Source organism: Salmo salar, chromosome ssa08, assembly GCF_905237065.1.
Source record: "Salmo salar chromosome ssa08, Ssal_v3.1, whole genome shotgun sequence".
NCBI classification, from domain to species: Eukaryota; Metazoa; Chordata; class Actinopteri; order Salmoniformes; family Salmonidae; genus Salmo; species Salmo salar.
Window position 1 is genome coordinate 15,434,480 of NC_059449.1, and position 22,679 is coordinate 15,457,158.

Genomic DNA, 22,679 nt, shown 5'->3' on the forward strand with positions numbered 1-22,679 from the left:
AACAAGCGCACACATGGGGCCGGTTTGGTCAAGGTGTCAGAAACAGGCAGTGCTACTAACTTCCTGTGTGCGTGTCCCTCCACCCTCAGGTATCATGCCAAAGAGAGGTCTGGACGTGAGCTCCTGTGAGGTGTTCAGGTTCTACAAACTGGTGACGATCAAGGCCCTCATCGAACCCCTCTCCATGATCGTACCTCGTAGGGTAAGAACCCCTGACACACCAACACAGACGACCAGAACACCTAGGGTCACAATCTACTGAGCACTAGAACACAATGTAGTCACAATCTACTGAGCACTAGAACACAATGTAGTCACAATCTACTGAGCACTAGAACACAATATAGCCACAATCTACTGAGCACTAGAACACAATGTAGTCACAATCTACTGAGCACTAGAACACAATATAGTCACAATCTACTGAGCACTAGAACACAATGTAGTCACAATCTACTGAGCACTAGAACACAATATAGTCACAATCTACTGAGCACTAGAACACAATGTAGTCACAATCTACTGAGCACTAGAACACAATGTAGTCACAATCTACTGAGCACTAGAACACAATGTAGTCACAATCTACTGAGCACTAGAACACAATGTAGTCACAATCTACTGAGCACTAGAACACAATATAGCCACAATCTACTGAGCACTAGAACACAATGTAGTCACAATCTACTGAGCACTAGAACACAATATAGTCACAATCTACTGAGCACTAGAACACAATGTAGTCACAATCTACTGAGCACTAGAACACAATATAGTCACAATCTACTGAGCACTAGAACACAATGTAGTCACAATCTACTGAGCACTAGAACACAATGTAGTCACAATCTACTGAGCACTAGAACACAATGTAGTCACAATCTACTGAGCACTAGAACACAATGTAGTCACAATCTACTGAGCACTAGAACACAATATAGTCACAATCTACTGAGCACTAGAACACAATATAGTCACAATCTACTGAGCACTAGAACACAATGTAGTCACAATCTACTGAGCACTAGAACACAATGTAGTCAATCTACTGAGCACTAGAACACAATGTAGTCACAATCTACTGAGCACTAGAACACAATATAGTCACAATCTACTGAGCACTAGAACACAATGTAGTCACAATCTACTGAGCACTAGAACACAATATAGTCACAATCTACTGAGCACTAGAACACAATGTAGTCACAATCTACTGAGCACTAGAACACAATATAGTCACAATCTACTGAGCACTAGAACACAATATAGTCACAATCTACTGAGCACTAGAACACAATGTAGTCACAATCTACTGAGCACTAGAACACAATGTAGTCACAATCTACTGAGCACTAGAACACAATGTAGTCACAATCTACTGAGCACTAGAACACAATGTAGTCACAATCTACTGAGCACTAGAACACAATGTAGTCACAATCTACTGAGCACTAGAACACAATATAGTCACAATCTACTGAGCACTAGAACACAATATAGTCACAATCTACTGAGCACTAGAACACAATGTAGTCACAATCTACTGAGCACTAGAACACAATGTAGTCAATCTACTGAGCACTAGAACACAATGTAGTCACAATCTACTGAGCACTAGAACACAATATAGTCACAATCTACTGAGCACTAGAACACAATGTAGTCACAATCTACTGAGCACTAGAACACAATATAGTCACAATCTACTGAGCACTAGAACACAATGTAGTCACAATCTACTGAGCACTAGAACACAATATAGTCACAATCTACTGAGCACTAGAACACAATATAGTCACAATCTACTGAGCACTAGAACACAATGTAGTCACAATCTACTGAGCACTAGAACACAATGTAGTCACAATCTACTGAGCACTAGAACACAATGTAGTCACAATCTACTGAGCACTAGAACACAATGTAGTCACAATCTACTGATCCAAATGCGTTAGTGCAATGTAGTGAAAACATGACAAACTCGGCATCAACTGTGTGTACGAGTGTGTATTTGCATCCCCTATAGTCGGAGTCGTACCAGGATGACATCTACCCCATGACGGCGGCGAGCGCGGCCGCCATGTCAGCCGAGGAGTGGCTTAGCGGCATTGACAAAGGTCAGAGGTCACGACCCCAGAGAGAGGGTGGTCGTGGGGATGGGCAGGGTTATCGTATGCTGTTTCTCCGTAGTTTGAGAACTTGAATTATGCAATGAGGAAACTGCAATACAAAAGCACAAGTAGCTGGCTATACTGAGGAAACGAAGAACTGTATTCAAAAGGGATTTGTACATTATCAGTAGTATATGTATATTCAAGGGATATTTATACATTATGTATCAAAAAGTGTATCGTCTATTTCAATATGATCAGAATACGGATTATCAGTGTAAGGGGTCAGCCATCAGACATGCAGGCTCTTTCATGTACAGCAAGGTCACAATGCTGTCTCTCAATCTAAGGTCCTAATAGGGCCTAATGCTGGATATTAGTTCTCCGTTTGAGATAACATGGATTCCATTTGCTGCCCCCTACAGTGGAAAGGTCAAAGGAGGATCAAGATGTCCCTTTAGCTGACCATGAAATCTGTTTACCTACAGTAGATGCAGACATGGGGTCAAATATTATTTAAAAACTTTCCAAAATGTGGAGCATTTTGCTTTAGCCTGCCTGGAGTACCAGATGAGCGGGGTTTGCAGTTTTGATACTATTCTATTGGTTCCATTGCCCCTGGCAAACTCAATTTAGCCCAGTTGATATATTTCAAATAGTGTTTGAACCCATGTCTGCCTAGAAGCCTCAGCTGCATCCTATTTGCTCCTCTACGAGATGTGACATTCTCATTTGTCATGTGAAGGGCCAGGAAGTTGCCCATTATGCACTATATATATCTACCCTGCAATGTCCTGTGCAAAGAAGACCCTGCAAAGTTTATATTCCATCGTCCTCTATCATGTCTTTAAACCTTGATTTGGTTATAAATTGTGTTCGTAATTCAAATGATGTAAAGAATATATATATATGTTGACCTTCAAAGAAATCTCGACAACGATAGCATTGTGTTGTGTTATCATCAACCAACCATATGTGAGACAGTAAGAAGGTAATCATTACATTAACATCATGTTTGCTCTCTCACCTTCCACCTCCACTAGGCCCGGTGCTCCAGTCCCTAAAGCCTGGGAGTCGAGTACCAGACTCCTACCCGGAGCTGAGCTCCGGCCTGGGCAGTAAGGGGCTGGGCAACTCCCTGGGCACTCGGAGGTCCCAGAGCCGACCAGGCCAACTGCAGCTGGCGTACATCCAGGACCAGCTTGGCAACAAGGAGGGCAAGGAGTGCAGGAGTAAGACATCTGTCAGCAACGGACAGGACCCCACGCTCTGCTCGCCTCCCAAAACAGAGAACGAGGTATGGGGCGGTTTCGATGTGAGTTACCCAGCTTGGCTGTATACCATTCTACCGTGGGTTGGGGAAGGTTTAGTGTATGGAGGCTGTACTGACTGTATCCTATCCCATCAGGTGACTATATAGGGTCAGAAAATATCCTGGCCCTAGTCTTGCACTCACCCACATTCTTTCTCAATGTGTGTTCTGTGCATGTGTGTGTGTGTGTGTGTTGGGTGTGCAGCTGCGTCTGAAGTTCCACAAGCAGCAGGAGGAGATCCGGCGTCTGCGGGAGATGCTCAACCAGAGGGACGTCCGCATCAAGCAGCTGGAGCTGGAGATCAACAACGTGAGGAATTCCCAGGGCTCGCACTGAGAAGAGGCTCCCCTTGCCCCCCCGTCGCACCAAGCCACCCTCACCTCTCCCTGGATTACTCTCTGACCAACCCCTCCCCCGCTCTCTCACCCTGGGGGTCTCACTGTAATTAACACCCCTCTAACCCCTCGACCCCCATCTTCCTTACCCTAAAGACAAGGGCCCTTCCCAGGGGCCTCGCTGTCTCATCTCAGAACACTATCTGTCTCAGTGGATGGGTCACAGCCTTACCAAGGCTCCTCATGTCCCCCATATATGTACATACACCCATAGACTCTCAGTCACTCCTCAATATGTAACATATTTTCATGCTACCGCATCACTATACATGTAAGCCGCTTGTCCCTCTCCCTGCTCCTCTCCCCAAAGTCAGTTTTCGTTTTTCCTTTTGTACGCTTCAGAGCTATGCAAGTTTGATGTACTTTAGTTTTGTTTTGTGGTAAAAAAAAAAAAAATGTTTATGCCGTTTTTATTTGAAAAAGAATGAAAATAAGATGTACGTGCCTGTCTTTAAAAGATGGTGTGGTTGTCTGCTGGTTGTGTTTGAATGTTGTCTGGATGGGAGCAGATGTCACACATGATTGTAAAATACACTGAATTTATTTTCTATGCTTTGTGATTTTGCATATTTAAACAACTGTACATGGATGGGTGCTGGTGGAGATGTCTGCGGGGATGTCTACATCTAGAATGACAGAATATATGTGTGGGAGAGAGAGAGAGAGAGAGAGGGGGAAAGAGACGTGCTTCGTTTTGTATATATTGAGTCAATTTGGGTCTTTTGCATTTAAAGGTAGACTCAGCGATATGACGTAGATGCAGAAATTAAGGGCGTTGAAGCGTGAGGCAAAACTTCTCCGCTTTATTGGTCCCGCTATTGGTCACACCACGTGAACAGCGTGAAGCGAATCCGTGCACATGCGCATATACTGTGTGAGAACGAAGTCTTGCATCTCGCTCGTCACAATATCTGCGGTGCTGCTCGTGGCAACGTCATTTCGGTGAGTCTGACTTTAATGAAGCTGCGTTTTGTTTTAATGACTGGTAAACTGGTGGAAGATCAATCAACTGAAAGAACAATCGTTGCCCAGCAGCTTTTAAATACGCCATTTATTTGACCAGAAAGCAGCCAAGGGAATCTCACTTGTCGTTTTTAAAATTGCATTTATTTATTCTGTTTCTTTTTAATTTGTGGACAAGAAAAGGTAGCCGTATGGAATGATGACCAATTACCGAGGCATGTTTTCACACCAGTGGCCACAGCTCTATGCTTCAGGCACACCACTGAGTATGTCTAACGCTATCAGATAACACACACCACATCATGTAGGGAGTGGGTTGGTAGGGCACACAAAGTTTCACTGTTTCACTGTCTGTTTGGTGCTGGTCCATCCGTTTTCATTGTTCCAAAGCCGCTGTGTAAAGTAGGAATGATAAAAAAAAAGGGATTGAATGAACCTCAAAAAGCCATTGTGTAATATATGACTTAACAGGGAACTTAATGACTATGTTGTTAATTTGTAAGTGCTGACCCAAGTGATTGGGTTGTCTCTTGAAAACAACAGAGGAAACTGTAAAAGGGAATATATATGTTTGGAGCAGGCTAATTTGGAACATTCAGGATAACAGTAAGCCTTTGTTTTTTATATGATGTCCATTGCTTTTGTGATGCACAACAGAGGAGGCTGGTTGGAGGAGCTATAGGAGGATGGGCTCATTGTAATGGCTGGAATGGAATGAATGTAACAGAGTCAAACGGGTGTTTGATACCGTTCCATTTATTCCATTCCAGCCATTACAATGAGCCCATCCTCCTATAGCTCCTCCCGCCAGCCTCCTCTGCTGCACAAGTACTTACTTGGTGGTTCACAATAGTTTGAAATGGAAATACTATGGCAAGGAATGGGATTGGAACTGCTCTGTAATTGTGCATCATAATATGTTAGTTAGACAATCAGAGACCCACTGCCCCTGTCCAAAGAAAAGCAAGAGGCCAACGTTTGACTGTATTTGAATATCGACATTTTACACAAGCACGGCACACATACGCCACAATATAATTGTGAGCTATTCAACACTTGTGAGCAGGCATCTAGAGAAGACGTCCCCTATTCCCGTTGAGAGCAGTACTTTTGACCATGGTCAAAGAGCAGCATGAGGGCAAGCCAACCATTGTCACCGCTAGTATAGATGTATTAATAATACATTAACACGTAACTGCATATGCTTGGATAATACTGCACTAAGTGGGCCAGGGCACCTGCAATGTGGGCCAGGGCACCTGCAATGTGGGCCAGGGCACCTGCAATGTGGGCCAGGGCACCTGCAATGTGTTTGGTTTTAGCCTTATTGTTCAGCTCATATATGCTATTGTATGTAGGTCAATGTAGCTCAGTCAGAGTATTGCCATTTGAAGGGTAATATTTCTAAATGGTACTTGACTGAATGGAGTCACTACTTAGCTAATGGCACCTTAGGGAAGACAATCTCAGAAACAATCCGAAAACCGACTGTTATTGTAATCCTGATGGTCATTGTAGAGTGCATGTAGTCTATCTTGTCTAGCTAGCTTGGCTTGTGTACTTTAGCAATAAGTCTCTAGTTCTTTTGTAGACCTTTTGCATTTACTGCCAACTACAATGGCTAGATATCGGGCAATCACATCCTTGTACTACTACCTTGGTGCTTAGGCCTCTTTAAGCATTGTAGACTTCACCGACTACTGTATACCATTTTTCTTCAGAAAAGATACGGTCAAGACCAAATCACAAAGTCCATTCCAGGGACTTGATGGCATTTTAAATCCCCAAACTGTGTGTGTGTGTCCCATTTACATTTTTACAGAAGCAATATTTTAGCAGTAGAAAGAGCAGTAGTTTGAGGGAAATACACTACGATCACTAGCATTTTCTTGCTCATTGGAAACAAGGACATCTGTATAAATAAGTTGAAAATGGAGGGTTTCTGCTGGGCAATATCATGACTGAGCCTTACTGTGCCTAAGAATCAAGCTGCAATTTTAGTTTTCTTTTGTAGAGGTATTATGATGTCTTTCAGAACGAATATTAATATTAGTGTTCACACAACTCACAAATACAGTGAACAATTTATGAAATGATTCTAATTTTGTTCCTGTTATGTTTAATATTGTTTTATATATATATATCAAGAAATAGATCAGGTGCAGAGAATAAAAAAATAGGTGAAAACATTACTTTGGATAATTTACGTCTTTTTTCAAGTCTTTTGATACCCATTTGAAGTCCCACCCAGTTGACTACTTCAAAATTGTGAAAGTCCTCAATGGCGCTTCCCATGCTAAAACGGCCTTTTGTGCACTAGTCCTCCATCTATCTCTATGGTGCAGGTGCGTTATGACAAAGAGGAAGAGGGAGATCCAACTACCGGAAAATCTGACTCCCTCCAGCAGGTGGCGTTGTTTGTTGTTGTTTAGCCCACCAAGCAAGGAGTTTTTGTATAGAGGTCAATGAGAAAGTGTCAAATTTTGTCAATAAAACAATGAATGGCTTATTTGCTATGTGAGGTTTATTTGATTTAAAATACATTTTCGTAATGCTTAGGTGGTTACAAGTGTACTGATATAAGACACGTGACATCCCGGCTACTTTGAGAAAAAAACACTTTATATCGGTGTTGTCTCGAGATGGCTATGCACATTCATGGCATGAGGCTAGTAGCATAGCATCTTTCTCCATGTATCATAAAATGGATTATCTAAGAAATGGCTAATATGAATGTTATCTGATGTTATTGATTTCATGAACCTTATTTCTAAGGCTACATATATTAGTACGGGATATTTTCAGCCCTTTCCTGGGTAGTGTTACATTTGGATATGTAACACCCATTTTCCTAACCAGGGAGAAGTCTGGTTGATAGTGGTCTGGGGTCTAACTAAAATGAAATAACCCCAGGTGTGTTCTCATTCTCAACCCCAGGTGTGTTCTCATTCTCAACCCCAGGTGTGTTCTCATTCTCAACCCCAGGTGTGTTCTCATGCTGCCTTGGCAGCAGCTAATGGGGATCCATAATAAATACAAATTCCCCGTTATCAGACACACAGAAACAAAATGCACACAGCAAAATGTCTCATTTCAGAAATGATATTAAGTTTGGAAAAGCAACACCTCTCTCAGTAAATAGACATATTCATAAATCGTATAAGATATTCAATTGCGGGTAAACATAAACCAGTCAGTATGGCACCAAGTCAACCAATAGACTTAAAACCATATCACTGTCATTCACCATACATGTAAAAACATTCACATTCAGTAACAGTCAAACGGTTGCAACCTTTAAAAAACGGGTACCCCTTAACTATCAGAGCTCTGTAATGTAATAACTTTTACTACGTTGCAGGCCTGTGCTTCGTGTTTATGTGTATGGCTTCTGGAGCAGGAGTCCCAATGCAGGCGAGAGCGGTCCGTATTCAGTGCAGTGGTGAGAAACAGAGGGATCGCTTTTCTAATTAGCCAGATGACGTTTCTTCACGAGACTTAGAGGAAACCCTAGTATTTCCTGGAATCTAGGGTCGCTATATGAGCTCAGCCTAAACTACTTTGACACACGGTACTCACTATACAAATGTCTCTGCCCCACGGCTATTGTCATTTGTTCCCTTCACTTCCCCTACTATCCTTCTGATTGGCTAAGGCAGCAACAGGGATTACCTCTGGGTTACAGATATGACCCGTTTCAACATGGACATTGCCATTGAGGGCTTCCACCATTTTAAACTAGCCTACTGGATAGGGTTTCCTATAAGTAGGGAGCAATCAGCCAATGCAGAATAATGCTGTCACAGACACTATAATGGCACAGATACAAAGATGAGTCCTATACCCTCTCCTCTTTTCCCTATTTCAGCATTTCTTCATATCAAATTAATGCAGAGAACAGTTTGAAGTTTGAATGGGCATCTGACCCTGTGGAAAGGCTGGTCCCCCTGGAGCACAAGGTTGTAGGTTCATATAAACTCAGCAAAAAAAGAAATGTCCTCTCACTGCCAACTGCGTTTATTTGTATGTTTGTATGTTTGTAAATATTTGTATGAACATAAGATTCAACAACTGAGACATAAGTTGAACAAGTTCCACGGACATGTGACTAACAGAAATTGAATAATGTGTCCCTGAACAAAGGGAGGGTGAAAATCAAAAGTAAGTCAGTATCTGGTGTGGCCACCAGCTGCATTAAGTACTACAGTGCATCTCCTCCTCATGGACAGCACCAGATTTGCCAGTTCTTGCTGTGAGATGTTACCCCACTCTTCCACCAAGGCACCTGTAAGTTCCCGGACATTTCTGGGGGGAATGGCCCTAGCCCTCACCCTCCGATCCAATAGGTCCCAGACGTGCTCAATGGGATTGAGATCTGGGCTCTTCGCTGGCCATGGCAGAACACTGACATTCCTGTCTCGCAGGAAATCACACACAGAACGAGCAGTATGGCTGGTGGCATTGTCATGCTGGAGGCTTATGTCAGGATGAGCCTGCAGGAAGGGTACCACATGAGGGGGGAGGATGTCTTCCCTGTAACGCACAGCGTTGAGAAAATTACAACAGGCCTACAAGCACTCAGTCCAGCCTCTCTCAGCCTATTGCGGACAGTCTGAGCAGTGATGGAGGGAAGAAGATCTGTGAAGTTATTTGGATTTTTACAAATTATCTTTGAAAGACAGGGTCATGAAAAGGGGACGTTTCTTTTTTTGCTGAGTTTACAAGCTGGGCAATGTGGTGGCATTCACACTAAAAAATGGTTATGAATACCTGGGGTCTCCTCTCCAGAGTACAGAGGTTACAGTGGAAAATCCCTGAAAAACGTAGACATTTTGTTCTTAAAGAGCGCTTTTCGCCTATTAAAACTAAGTGTCAACTTTTTTCCGGGGACGTATCCCCATAACCACTGCTGGTTAGTGTTCAGGTACCACAAGGGGAAACTCGATCATTTATGACACCCTTCCGGCCAACATCACCACTTTCTGGCCATCTTATGTTAGGCAGCCACTCCTAGTGGCCTTGATGCGCTCTGTGGCAGTCCTCAGTGTTAAGGTGACCCTGCTCCAGAGCCAGGGCTGGGTTCAACTTTATAATCCCTTGCTTAGGGGGGAGATCCTTATGCCAGAGCCAATGACCCCTTCACATTCATCATACTTATTTTCTGAAATTTGACATTGTTAAATATACACTAGAAAACAGGAAATGGGGGTTTGAACCCATAACCTCATGGATTGAAGGCACATACTCAACTACACAGCCATATTTTAAGGTTGGCAATTTACTACTATCTGCAGTTATGGAATGTTTCCTCAGAAGTCTAAATCATTGGCTGATTCCTCCTGGTGACCTGGATGGAATTATGTGATCTTTCCTTAAGCCATAGGAAGTCCCACCCAGTTGACTACTTCAAAATGGTGAAAGTCCTCAGTGGTGCTGCACATGCTAAAACAGGCTTTTGGGCACTAGAATCCTCAAATCTCTAGGAGCACTCAAAGCAAAACAAATTACAATTGAACCAATAACCTCTTTTGCCACTCTCAAAGTCAAACATACAAAGAGAAGTGCGAACACATGGCAACTCTGGGGTTAAAGTGGATTTCATGTCTTCCTATTTTATCCTTCCCTCCCATTTAAAATAATAAAATGATGAGGTGCAACATGTCATCTTGTAGAGTGACTTTGAAGTATCCATTCTGAAGCCTTAAGGAAATTAATATTCTATGTAATATAAGAATGAGTGTTAGACTTTTCCCACTGAGGCAACCTATTGCAATCAGCAGGGGGTGAGACAGACGACTTGCACTTAACTCATCAGATTCATTCAACTCTAGATGTGACAAGAGAAAAGTATGGCAGGAGGAGAGCAAAGCGCAAAATTGTAACATTTTATTTACAAAGTAGTTTGGTCATACAGGAAGTAAAAATGTAGCTACAACCTTGATTTGTGCAACAGGCGGCCACAAAAATCATAGCTCGCTCATCACACAGCTGCTATAGCAATACTTTTATTGTGGGGGGAATAAGGAACGGAAAATAAAACAAAGACAAAAGAAGAGGGGGAAGAAATAATAAAACCAACAACATAAAATATAAATTCAGAGTTCATCCAACAAAATATTAAAAGCACAGACCCAAAACTAGATACCAGTCCCAAAGTCCTCACACAGGTATACATAAAGGGGGAGTTGACAGTGAAATTGTAGAATGCGGAGTGGTGCGCTGCTTGAGAACCTTGGGAATGGCTCTCGATTCCATCGGGAGCAGGCAGCTCCACTCGGACCACCCATCCGGTACAGTCTTTCCCCACACGGGGACTCAAAGCTGGGGGAGAGACGTGGCGTAGGCAGGGTGTAAGGGTGGAGAGGGAAGGGGTTGGTAACTTGACAGGCTCTTGTTTTTTGCTCTTAATCGTCGTCCTCGTCGTCATCATCATCATCGTCATCTTCATCATCGGGTTCTCGCTTTCTCTTCTCGCCTTTGACAGCCACAACTTCTAGGGGAAATGAGAAAGAGTTATTACACTGTACTTAGTAAAGTATCCGAAAGTTTAACTTTTTAACATGAGTTTCGGATATGAGCTTGTGACAAAAAGTACGACAATGACATACCCTCTTCATCGTCGTCCTCATCATCCTCATCTTCAACTTCACCATCAATGCCAACGTCTTCCTCCTGGAGAGAAGGGACAGAGCAGGTCAGAATCAACAATATGCCCCCTGTTGATCTTTTAAACTATTGAGTCAAACAAACCAAAAGGGGGTTTACCTCCTCATCGCCGCTGACCTCATCTTCCTCCTCTCCTTCTACTCCCTCTTCATCGTCATCATCCTCCTCATCAAAGTCTTCCTCCTCTCCCTCCTCATCTTCTAAAAAACAAAATAAATATATCACATTTCGATTCAGAGCAACTGAATAATTTATCTGAGCAAACCAAAAACCTTTCAATATAGAAATTCAAACAATACGTTAGAACCATTTAGATATAATAAATTGGAAGGTTGTGCAGGACTATGGTAGATGAAGGAATCAATCTCTCTTTTCGGAACGTTAAAGAGTATTTATCTGGTCAATGTCAGTTTGGAACATTGTGTTATGTGAAAATGTGGTCATATTATAAATTGTATTTTAATGTTTAAGGACTCTTGGTAGATTAGTCCAACTGAGGACTAAAAGAGATCCTAATAAAAATCTAATCACATCCATTGTCAGTTATCACAGACACATGCCGACAAACCGTACAAATACACAATAACATTCCCTTGCATGACAAAACATCCACGATGTACTATTATGGATTCTAATATATAGTAATATATGCCATTTAGCAGATGCTTTTATTCAAAGCGACTTAGTTACGCGAGCATACATTTTATGTATGGGTGATCCCGGGAATCGAACCTACTATCCTGACGTTGCAAGCGTCATGGTCTACCAACTGAGCTTCAGAAGACTCCCATTCAACCCACATCTGCACTTCCTCATATTCCCTCAAAACACACAAAAAAAATGGATGCCCACCCTCATCATCGTCATCGTCCACACCGTCGACCTCTCCGTCCGAGTCGGATGCCTCTCGGTCCTCCACGTCGTACCCGTCCAGGTAGGTGAGCTGAGGGAGCAGCTTGAACACACTCTCCCTGTAGTCGTTCAGGTTGGTCACCTCACAGTTGAACAGGTCCAGAGACTTCAGGCTGTCCAGCTTTTTCTGTGGGACCAAATGGGTGTAGGGTAATTAGGGGGTGAAAAAAAAACACTGGCTGAATAAATCTCTAATTCGATTTTAGAGCACACCTTTTGCCCATATAGGCTAGCAAACTAATTTTGACCAGAGCCACATAGGGAAACAAATCAGAAATTAGTCTAAAACAAATCTGCATGCCAACTATACGAGGAATAGTGTCATTTGAGGCATAGCCTGAGACAATGAGATGGTGTCGCACTGTATTGTGCTCTACTGGGAGTTTGGTGTACCTACCAAAGGTTCCAACGTGCTGATGTCTTTCAGTTTGTTCCCGCTTAGATTTAGATGTGTGAGGTTGGGGAGTTTCTCTGCTAGCACGTCAAGGCCACCAGAGATTCTGTTGTCGCTGAGTTCCAACTGCAACATAATGTGAAGATATATCAGTCACTTCTGTCAACAACAACAAAACTTCCAAGCAAGTAACAGTCTTTCAGAAAACAAATGGAACCCTATTCCTTACATAACAGTGCACTACTTTTGACAAGGGCCCTCAATAGTGCACTATATAGGGAATAGGTTTCCATTAGGGATGCATACAACAGCTCTTTCTATACTCCCCCAGGCAGAACTTAAGGTATTTTTTGTTAAAGGAGTCTTTTTTTTTTAATATACTGTAACTAAGTAACTTGTGTAAAAAGAAAATAAATAAAAATACCTTTTTGAGTTTCCCAAGTTTGGGAAGGTTGGAGACTGAGATTAGGCCAACGTTTATCAAACTGAGGAATTCCAGATTGACGAATTCTGCTGTGAGACCTTCGATTTTCCCTTCATTTGATCTGCAGTTATCCAGGACAAGTTCTCGTACCTATAAAAATGTGTAAAATTGTAATCCAAAGAAAAACATATGTATGCATTGTTTACAGATGCACTACAAACACTAAAATTGAGAATGCACACATATTATAAAAGCTTTATTTTACGCATATATGAAAAAACGGTGTGGGAAAATCTGTTTAAAATGGTCACATGTTGGCAACAGCAATTTGCGGCATCAATACAACAACAAAAACTACGATTGAATCTAAACTTCATGATTGAAAAGGTCAATACACAAAATATGGATCTCAATGACAGGAGTGGTTGTTATTTTGACGTTTTCCTGATTTATGTATGAAAACTTGCAACCTTTCAATTCCTCACTACAAAATATCATCGTTTAAAAAGTTCACGTGAGGGACAGTCGTTACGCAACCAAAAACTCGATAAAAGGGTTGAGGAAAGTTAACGCTGAACGTCAAAGATCATGATTTGCACATTGGCAAAGTGAAACATTGATAAGGCTGTCGAGTGGAGCCATCAATAAAGGTATTTGGTTGCATGATGTTTTATGTCGAGGCACCGCGGTTGTTTCTTTAAACCAGCTGCCACGAGGAAGAACCGCACAATACAGTTCTACCTTCACTTGCCCGCTGTTCAGTCACTAATGACACAAGCAATGCTTTTTGTTAGCAAGCTCGCTACAGGCTAGCCATTGCCCTTTTAAGCGCTGCCGTGCAGTTGAGGACCTGCAAGAGAAGCCTGACTGCCCGCCATTACCTACCCTACAGCAATGGAAAGGATTGCGAATATACCCTGTAAAGATACTTTTTTTTATTTTCAAATCGAATTTATATGGGAAATGGATCGCCTAGCCGTCGAGCGAACGACAGATATGACAGTTTGTTACATTATATCACCGTTTCGCAAACAACGTCGAAGGAAATATTCAGAACGGAAATTAGTCAAACAAAGATGGAGCCTCCTTTCTCCAGAGCTTCAAAGACGGCAGAATGACAACATGGCGATTCCTGAGATACAGTATGCAGAGTTCTCTAAACTCTCCGGAGATGGATGACTGTTTACATGCAGTAATTACGTAAAATCATCCCTTAAAATTAACTTTCAATGTAGAATACTTTTATCAATGTTTGCATGAAAACCAGAGAGCTTCAACGTCGAGTTTAAACAGCCCACGCACCGAACGCAGTCTCATCTGTCTCGTGTCATTCAGGCAGGCTATTGCGCGAGCCGACGACCAACACGTTATTCGGAGATTGTCGGTAGCCTAAGCATTAGACATTTTAAATTATTAACATACAAAATACCGAATCTGAACGTGTGGGTTAGCCAGTTTCAATAAGTAGTTCGTTTGCTTTCGTGGTAGTTGTGGGGAATAATATGGCGGGAACCAAACATTTTACTGACCGCTGCGAATTAGCAACATAACACATCAGCTTTAATTTGCGGGAAATTACATTTAGTTTGAATCTCAAGTCGAACAATGTAACATTTGACGGAATGTGAGGGTAGGCAAGTAACCTTAGATCATCGGCGACATTGTAGCTGGCTAATTCCAGTTGATTCTTAGCAAGTAAAGTAATATAAAAACGTTTTATTGTTAGCTAGCGAAAAGGGGGTGTAATAGTAGCAGTTGTAGCCTACAATATGTGGATGACTCGTGAGATCAAACGTTCATGACTAATTTTGTTTGCTTGCTAGCTATCTAATGTGTCCCTACCCAATTCGTGGAAAATGTCGGAAAGAAGCCACCCGTGATCTCATGAATGATATCACAGAAGTAGGGGCATGGTGTAAACATTCTGGATTGTTGTGGATTTAAGTGCATTGTAATAAAGGGCGCCCCATTTTAGAATTTATGCTAGCAACAAACATGGCTACCAAGGTCTATATAAAATAAACCATTCCGTCAATGTCTAACGCATCGTGGAAAAACACGTCTCCTACAACACAGATGTAGAAGTTAACAAATAATTGCGACAACGTTGTTGCATTCGAACCGTGTGTGTGCAACATCTACCCAGTGACTGTGAAACTGTTAACACTGCAATAATGCCAGAAAGAAAAAGTCTCCTTTCGAAAGTAACGATTGAATATATTGTCTTGTTCCCCCTCACGCCCCAACGGGGACAGTGTAATGTAGCTTGTTACAGTTAAGTATTTTCCGCTCTATTAATAAATGAGAAACATTAAGCCCATGTGGTCACCATTAGCTACACAGGTCACTTGGAAAGTAGCAAGCTAGCCAGAAAACTAAAGGTTTGGTTTAAAAGGCACGACTTACATCAGATGGTGTCCTGTTTCTTAGTTCCAAGTGGATCCTCTTTTTCATGTCCATCTCGCCCTACGAAAGTGAACTTTTCTCTTGGGTGTCGGTGTAATTTATATTCAGTCCAAAGGCAGAGAGATGCCCTAATGGAGGAAGAATATGGGACTGTATAATGAACTGAGCCAAACGCCAAGTTACCCGCGGAGAGGAGAAACCATGGAGGGAAACGGGACTAAAACAAAATATATACTCAATAGCGCCATCTCTGGTCAGAAATGCCCACTGCCGTTAAACAGGCAATGCAGTCACAAAACATGACGCTGCCATCAAACAACTGGGGTGCGATTTATTTCTGGGGGGAAAAGTGATGTATTATGTACAATTCTAAGTTCAAACAAATGTTTTGTTGTTAGTCTTTATTTGATTATTTTTATAAAAATAACCAGTTTGTAACATTCTGTAATTCGGAGATTATTTGAAACATATTTTATAAATCAATTGATTACATAATCAGAAATCATTGCTAAAGAAAAAACTAATGAAATCAGGACTATTATTTACTTTATTTAAACACCTACAGCGGAGATGTTTGAGGCCCCCTCCCAGCCTTGACCCCACTCTTCCAGGTTGTCTCAGGGGGATTTGGGATATGCAAAAAGTACATTTCCATTTCACACATGTGTAATACACACTGGTACATGTGTGAAGCAGGACGAACCCAGGCAACCACCTAATTATTGTATTATTTAAAAGGCCTTAATTTGAAATGCATTAATAAGGTATAATTATGAAGACTAAATACACAATGTAAATGTTTGAGGACAGTTTTGTTCTCTCTGGATTCCATTAGAATGACGATTAAGGTATAATTAGATATATTCGTTACTTATGTAATTATGCATTGTATGAAAGCTTCTCCATAGTGATAGAATTTAACGATAACATTCTATTCATATTATTTTCCACGCTTCGGCAAAAATAGCATGTCAATCGAATAAGGTATACCTGTTGACAAGGCAGCGGCAAATTAATTTCATAGCATTCTTTGTTTATCAGTACATTTCAACGTAAACACATGACATTGTTGTCCTAAGGTACGTATGCTCAATAAACATTACACCTTATTTAATGTGTGTACACTTATTTCATTTACCAATAATCAGCATCAAGCAATATGACGATGCCTGATAATCTCATACAATTTTCCCTTTTATTAGAACCAGTAGGTAGAGTGCGTTTATTTGGTTTACAGTGAAGGGAGCATTGTATATGCACACCATGATGAGGTACTTCTCCCTTACACTTCCTGCATAGAGACGCCAGATCCCTGAAGCAGAAGAACACACCAGTGTGCCTCCCGCTACCACCAAAGAGCACCTTCTCTCTCTGTCAGAACAAGAAACACACCTATGGAAAATTGATGTTCATCAACAAGCCAATTTATTTATTTACATTTTTTTATATTTTTCAATGAATGAGTCTCTTGCATCTCTACAAAAGCCTTTCGTAGGATCTAGTCAGGTCACCAATGTGTGTCCTATTCAAGACTAACAGTACCTATACAACTACTATGCTTGAGATAGCTATATGTTTCTATTTTGGTATGGATTTTAATTCATATGGTGGTAACATTTGTAAAATTGTAATCACAGCTTTTAAATCACAATATGTAAAACACGAAAACAGCAGTTTTGTATCTTGGATATGAATGTAACTATCTTAGAATCAATGTTATAAAATAAATACCATTACAGGCCCTACTGTACTATGCTGTACATTTCAACCATGTTTTGAACATGGCAATCGGTAATAGAAAGTATTTACCAGGAGAGGGCACTGCAATGTCTTTGTACAGCCTCCTCAAACTCGTGAGGTTATCATGCATTATGGGTGTGTGTGGGTGACTTCTCTCCTCTCTGACTGTATCTGCTTATCTAATCGATTGCTTAGAAATATGTGCAAGCCTTTAATCAGCAGTGGAAACAGTAACAGAGTGTTTTTTCACTGCCCCTGTTTTAGTAAAAGGCTGAGGGAGAAATGTAACCACTCTCAATTCATAGACCGAGCTATGGATGCAAGGACTGACCAGCCATGAAATCAAAATTATAATTTGAACCATGTTTTGAGGCTACTTTGTTTACAAACATTGGAGTAAAAAAAGCTTGTATTTTGGGTTCTGATAGGGTAGGATAGTTGAACTAAGCTCATGAGGCATTTATAAATTATTCTTCAAGAATCAATGGGTACATAATTAATTTATACATCCAAAACTGGATGAAGCAAGTGCAGATTGCCCCTTAAAGAGACAGAAGGGAGTACATTATTGTAAACCGGCTGAGTATAATATCTACTGAAGTGTTAGTGTGTTAGTTGCTTTGATTTTGACAGCAGGATCCCAGCAAACTGATTTTCCTCAACACGCATTTTTCAAGGTAGTTTTGTGTATGTGTGTGTGTCCTCATTTATTGATCATTGAGTTATTATTTTGGTAACCTACTATTGCTTTGCAAATTGTTCCGCATAAGTGTCATTGTCAAACTCTTTCCTTCAAAGCTGAAGAAAATAGAGGAGGTGTCACATATCTGGTAGTCCATAGAGTATTTGTAGGGCAGTACTCTTTGTGGCCTTGCATTGGAAGTTGCTAGTCTCCCAGAATGAACTGTTTAGGATATGGTTTACTTAGTATTTTCAATGGCTGATAAAGTACTTGGCCGCCTACTAAGTTGATGTAAAATTATTGGTTGAGAAAAATTAAATTTGACACAAAATTCCAAAGCCAGAAACTAGGCTAAGTACAGTAATCAAGTATAGGGCCTCTTAGTAGCACTGTGCCTGACTGAAGACTGATAGGCAGTTGAGTCTTATTTGCTCTTAGTGAAGCAGTGGCTTCCAGAGAGGCTCACTGGCTCAGACACAGCAGGCTGAGGCTTCAATGTGCAGGGAGAAGATTGAGAACACGCCCAGAGAATGAGCAGCTCCCTTGCGATGAGATAAGATGGTTATGCCTCCATTCTACTGTAGAAGAACCTGAGGCGCTGGATAGGGGTGCTACTTTTGCCGCCTGATTCAAAAACAAAACATGCCGGTATTTCAAGGTTTTGTGGCTATGTTCTTCCTTTGTGAGAAAGAAAAAACAACAGCCATAAAGTTATCTTTTTGTCAGACTAGATAGTGTTCAGTGAATGGGTTGGAGGACATTGTGTTTACTTTACAACTTATAGGAATGTATACTGTAGTTCCAGTGAATCTGGCATATAGGATACATTTTCTCCGCACTGTAGTTCTCGAAAGAGAAGAATACATGGCCTAAGGTATGTAGACTATGTATTCAGTGTTTGACTTGGGCAGGAGCTCCCCAGAGCTGAGTATTGGCACCTCAAATGTTCTACTGCTTGAGCTCCTGTTCCTCTTATAGAACATTAGCTCAAAAGTATTGTGGAACTCCTGCACTTAAATATAAACAGTACCGTCACCCAAAGTGAGTACCGGCGGCACCTTTTTCAGTCCAAGTCAAACACTGTATATATGTAGGGCCGGTGTGGAGCCTTCCGGAATGTGTGCATGTCTATGGCTATACCCTTCTAACGAGCTGCACACAGTCTATCCCAGAAGCGTTGACTCACAGCTAGCTAGGCTACCTACACTGTCTGCCTCAGTCCCTCTGGGCTTTATTTCCTCTTGTTGAACCGTACTGTGCTCCTTCTCATATCACTGACTGGATATTGCATAACATCAAGGGAGAAATTGCCTGAATTCAGTCATTCTCTCTCCTGAGCACCCGTGACACACTCAGCATCTTTTATTTATACTGTGCTGCTAGCTATTCTCAGACACACACATCTGTATAGGTAGCCCCATGACAACTCTCTCTCTCTCTCTCCCGCACACACACACACACACAGCTAGCAACATGGCCTCCTTTTATGCCCGTTTTGTGCCAACTCCTCCACCTTTACAAATACGATAAGAGCTGAGCCATAAGAACTCTTCCAGGGCTATGGTAATGGTTAACCAGATAATGATTTTTTGGGGGGCGGGACTTGCAAACAGACATAATTTTTATCAACGTTTTTACCCCTCTCTGCTCGCTTGCCCCTCTCAACAAGTTACATTCATTTCTACAGGAGGAAAAATGGAGGGAACGTTCGATAAAGAGAAACCAGAGTTGGAATATAAAAATCCCAATGATAACCAAGGTAAATGACCTCTGAACATTGTCTCTATTCTGTGTTTTATAGTGAAATATCCAATTATTTCTCAGATGTACCACTGTTCTCTGGAAAAGGTTACTATCTTAGTCCTAGTATTAGTATGTCATACTGTCCTTTTATTTGTTAACATTGGCTCTATTCATGCATATTCCTGGCAATGTATTTTTCTGCAAACTGGGTCACAAAGGACTTACTGATGGTTGATCTGTCCAAACAGATGTACAACTAAGATGATTACAACTCAATAGGAACATGTATTTGGAAGACAATTTTGCTGTCGATGTTCTCTGTCTGTGTCCAGACACAAGTCTGTTTGTGTCTCATACTGTATTTTCGTAGTCCCAGACACCATGTACTAACATGTACTAATCATCCTATACAATACTGTTTTCAATTCAACTTTTTCTTTCAATAGCAGCTCAAACAATACATGTAAAAATTAACTATAGCCATTGAATTCTAGCGTGCAAATATAGAGTGAGTTATAGGGAAATAATACACGCTCTAGAATGCCCTTCAAGCCAATCAGAAAGGAGTATTCAATAATGCCATGGTATAATATGTACTATCATCCTATACTTTGGTATGCTGATGGTTTATACAACTGCTGCTACATAGCTGCATTGGTTTTGCAGTCAATTTCTAACACAAATCATACAACAGCATAAACTACTGGAGCATTCAAATATGGACAGAGTTTTGTTAGCATAAACCAGTAATTGATCAAGTACAGAGAGGACAGTGAACAAAATCATAATGAAACAAAGTGCCTAAGTAACCCAATTTTTATTGAACCATTGTCAGTTTATTACGATATTTACTAAATGCGTCTTACACTCTGACTATTGATGTAATAGAATTCAAATGAGGAATGAGAGTGAAGTGTCCTGTCTGTCGTTGATAGCTGACTGTCTGACTGGCGTATGTTGGTCGGTGTTACAGGTGGGATCCAGCGGCGGCTAAGAGACAGAGACCTTCTCAAGAAAAGAAAGGCAGAGGCCGAGGAGAAGGCGATTAACCAGTGGGTTTATGGGTAAATGTAGACATTAAGAAGAGGTGCAGAACTAGTAATGCACGCTCATCCTCTAACAAACATGTTAGAGTTAGGAAGAGGCCTAGATTTCAACCACTATTGACGGTTTTGTGCTTCAGCCGACAAATGTGTTTAACTAGAAACTTGAGTGGACTATGTGGGCTTCAATACAGCTGCCAAGCCCTTTGTCCTTATTGGCTTACTCTAGTGCTTAAATAAGTTTTGCTGAAAAGCCACTTAACATGAGTTTATGTTTTTGTATGTTTAAAGAATGTAAGACCAGAAAATAGTAATAGATGTGTTGTACATGCATAAATAAAGTTGTGCACATGAAACAATATATTTGATAATGATCGTATTTGGCTGCCTATCAGTCTTCCAGCCCATATTGTCCAATATGGAGCAAGAGGAAACCAAAGGTTGCTGAGGCGTTTCCAACTATTGGCACCACACGTTTAGATCAAGGACTTTGCACTATCAACAATGAATGAATGAATATCGCCAAGCTTATCAATGTAATCAGCTGCAAAGTGTAAACATTCCAGTTGCGCGGAAGTGTATAATGACGACCCACGATTACATTACTATTTGTGTGACATCAGGGTAGAGAGCAGGAGGAAGAGAGCGAGGGGAAGAGAGGAGAAGAGTAGCTCAGGAAGACGAGGAAGGCCGAGGAAGACTGATCCAACACCGGAGCTCCCGGCTTCCCAGGAAGAGCCAGAACAGGAGGCTGTCATTGTAAAGGTGGTGTCCAAACCCGTGGAAGTCACCCCTGCCCCCACCTTGATCTCACTACCCCCATTCCTTCCGGTGGACCCTAGCCCGCCAGAATCACTACCGGTGTATGTTCCCCCCGTCCCAGCCCCTATCCCTATCCTTGCCCCTGCTCCTGTGCCTGTTGTTGCCCCTTCTCCAATGTATAACCCTGTTACTGCCCCTGCACCATCCCTGTTGGAGACCCTGTACACAGAAGGCAGTGACCAGGGTAGTGACACCCTGGACCAGGTGCTGATTGAGGACTTGGGTCCTGATGAGAAGGAAGACGTCCCTCCATCTCAAAACAACCGGGGCACTGATCAAGGTACTAATGGCATCAATTAATTGATGTCTCTTTGCAGTCATGTACATGACTTGTGAATGTACTGAAGTGGCTGGCCAATGAGCTCATTGGGATGTTATCTAGCTGTGGGGGATATGATCTTGTCACATATATAATCAGAAATGTTAAACTAACCACCTTTCTGTCGTAGGTTCAAATGAGGAGCCGTCTGTCAATGTGCCTGAACAGAATAGAGTGTTCTCTACGTTCCCCAGGTTCTACACTGGTGCTCCTTCACAAGATCATCCACCAAGAACCTTCTTCTGAAATCCACTCAGATCTGGCCTCTGATAACATACAGACAGATTACATGCAAAGTAATCTATTCTGTCAACATGTGCATTTGAGAGGTGATGCAGTTTAGCCTTACTGGTTAACTCATCCTTGTAATTTTGAGCCTGATAGGGTATGGATACGAAATGTTATGTACAACGAAATGCATGAATTCCAGCTTTAAACCTACCCATGGATTTATTTATTTCTGCTTCATGAATGGTGTCTAAATTTGTTATGTTGCAAGAACTGCACTGTCTGTATTTACTAAATGATTTGTACAAGCTAAATATGGCAGCATTTGAAAGTACATTTGTATTTAATCATTTCTGGTAACTGTGTTTTCTAATTGTGATTTTTAATTTTTTTTATACCAATGGTTTATTTGAGATAAGCGCTATGATAATAAAGGTGTGATGCTTTGTTGATAATATGACTGTCTCCTTGTTATGATCATCTACAAAACAAGAACAAGTCTCAGTTGCTCAATAGTA

At 41.4% G+C, this 22,679-nt stretch overlaps 3 protein-coding genes across 7 annotated transcripts in view; 2 read left to right on the forward strand and 1 right to left on the reverse strand.

The window, feature by feature from the left end:
* Nucleotides 1-7,291, forward strand: part of LOC106610255 (coronin-2B) — a 50,873-nt gene extending 43,582 nt beyond the window's left edge. For 2 of the 3 annotated variants that reach the window (XM_045722830.1, XM_045722831.1), the window contains exons 9-12: nucleotides 90-202; nucleotides 2,027-2,117; nucleotides 3,155-3,426; nucleotides 3,629-7,291. In XM_045722830.1, coding sequence (XP_045578786.1) covers nucleotides 90-202; nucleotides 2,027-2,117; nucleotides 3,155-3,426; nucleotides 3,629-3,760 — 608 coding nt within the window. In that variant the 3' untranslated portion in view covers nucleotides 3,761-7,291. The remainder of the gene's footprint in view (nucleotides 1-89; nucleotides 203-2,026; nucleotides 2,118-3,154; nucleotides 3,427-3,628) is intronic. The other variant, XM_045722832.1, reaches the window with a different exon arrangement.
* A 3,362-nt stretch (nucleotides 7,292-10,653) lies between these two features.
* Nucleotides 10,654-15,845, reverse strand: anp32b (acidic (leucine-rich) nuclear phosphoprotein 32 family, member B). Of its 2 annotated transcripts, none has more exons than XM_014209536.2 (7): nucleotides 15,585-15,845; nucleotides 13,179-13,328; nucleotides 12,758-12,880; nucleotides 12,301-12,487; nucleotides 11,548-11,648; nucleotides 11,391-11,454; nucleotides 10,654-11,275 (listed from the first exon to the last, which is right to left on the reverse strand). In XM_014209536.2, exons 1-7 carry the CDS (start codon nucleotides 15,636-15,638, stop codon nucleotides 11,187-11,189), a joined length of 768 nt encoding a protein of 255 aa, XP_014065011.2. In that variant the 5' UTR covers nucleotides 15,639-15,845; the 3' UTR covers nucleotides 10,654-11,186. The 2 variants fall into 2 exon arrangements, with proteins under 2 accessions (XP_014065011.2, XP_014065013.2); XM_014209538.2 differs by having other exon boundaries at nucleotides 10,654-11,272; nucleotides 15,585-15,803.
* A 3,655-nt stretch (nucleotides 15,846-19,500) lies between these two features.
* LOC106610275 (hemogen) lies at nucleotides 19,501-22,618 on the forward strand. Of its 2 annotated transcripts, none has more exons than XM_045722834.1 (4): nucleotides 19,501-19,765; nucleotides 20,723-20,813; nucleotides 21,416-21,894; nucleotides 22,064-22,618. In XM_045722834.1, the coding sequence occupies exons 1-4, from the start codon at nucleotides 19,567-19,569 to the stop codon at nucleotides 22,177-22,179; spliced, it is 885 nt and encodes a 294-aa protein (XP_045578790.1). In that variant the 5' UTR covers nucleotides 19,501-19,566; the 3' UTR covers nucleotides 22,180-22,618. The 2 variants fall into 2 exon arrangements, with proteins under 2 accessions (XP_045578790.1, XP_014065010.2); XM_014209535.2 differs by having other exon boundaries at nucleotides 19,502-19,765; nucleotides 20,723-20,801.
* The last annotated feature ends 61 nt before the right edge of the window (nucleotides 22,619-22,679 follow it).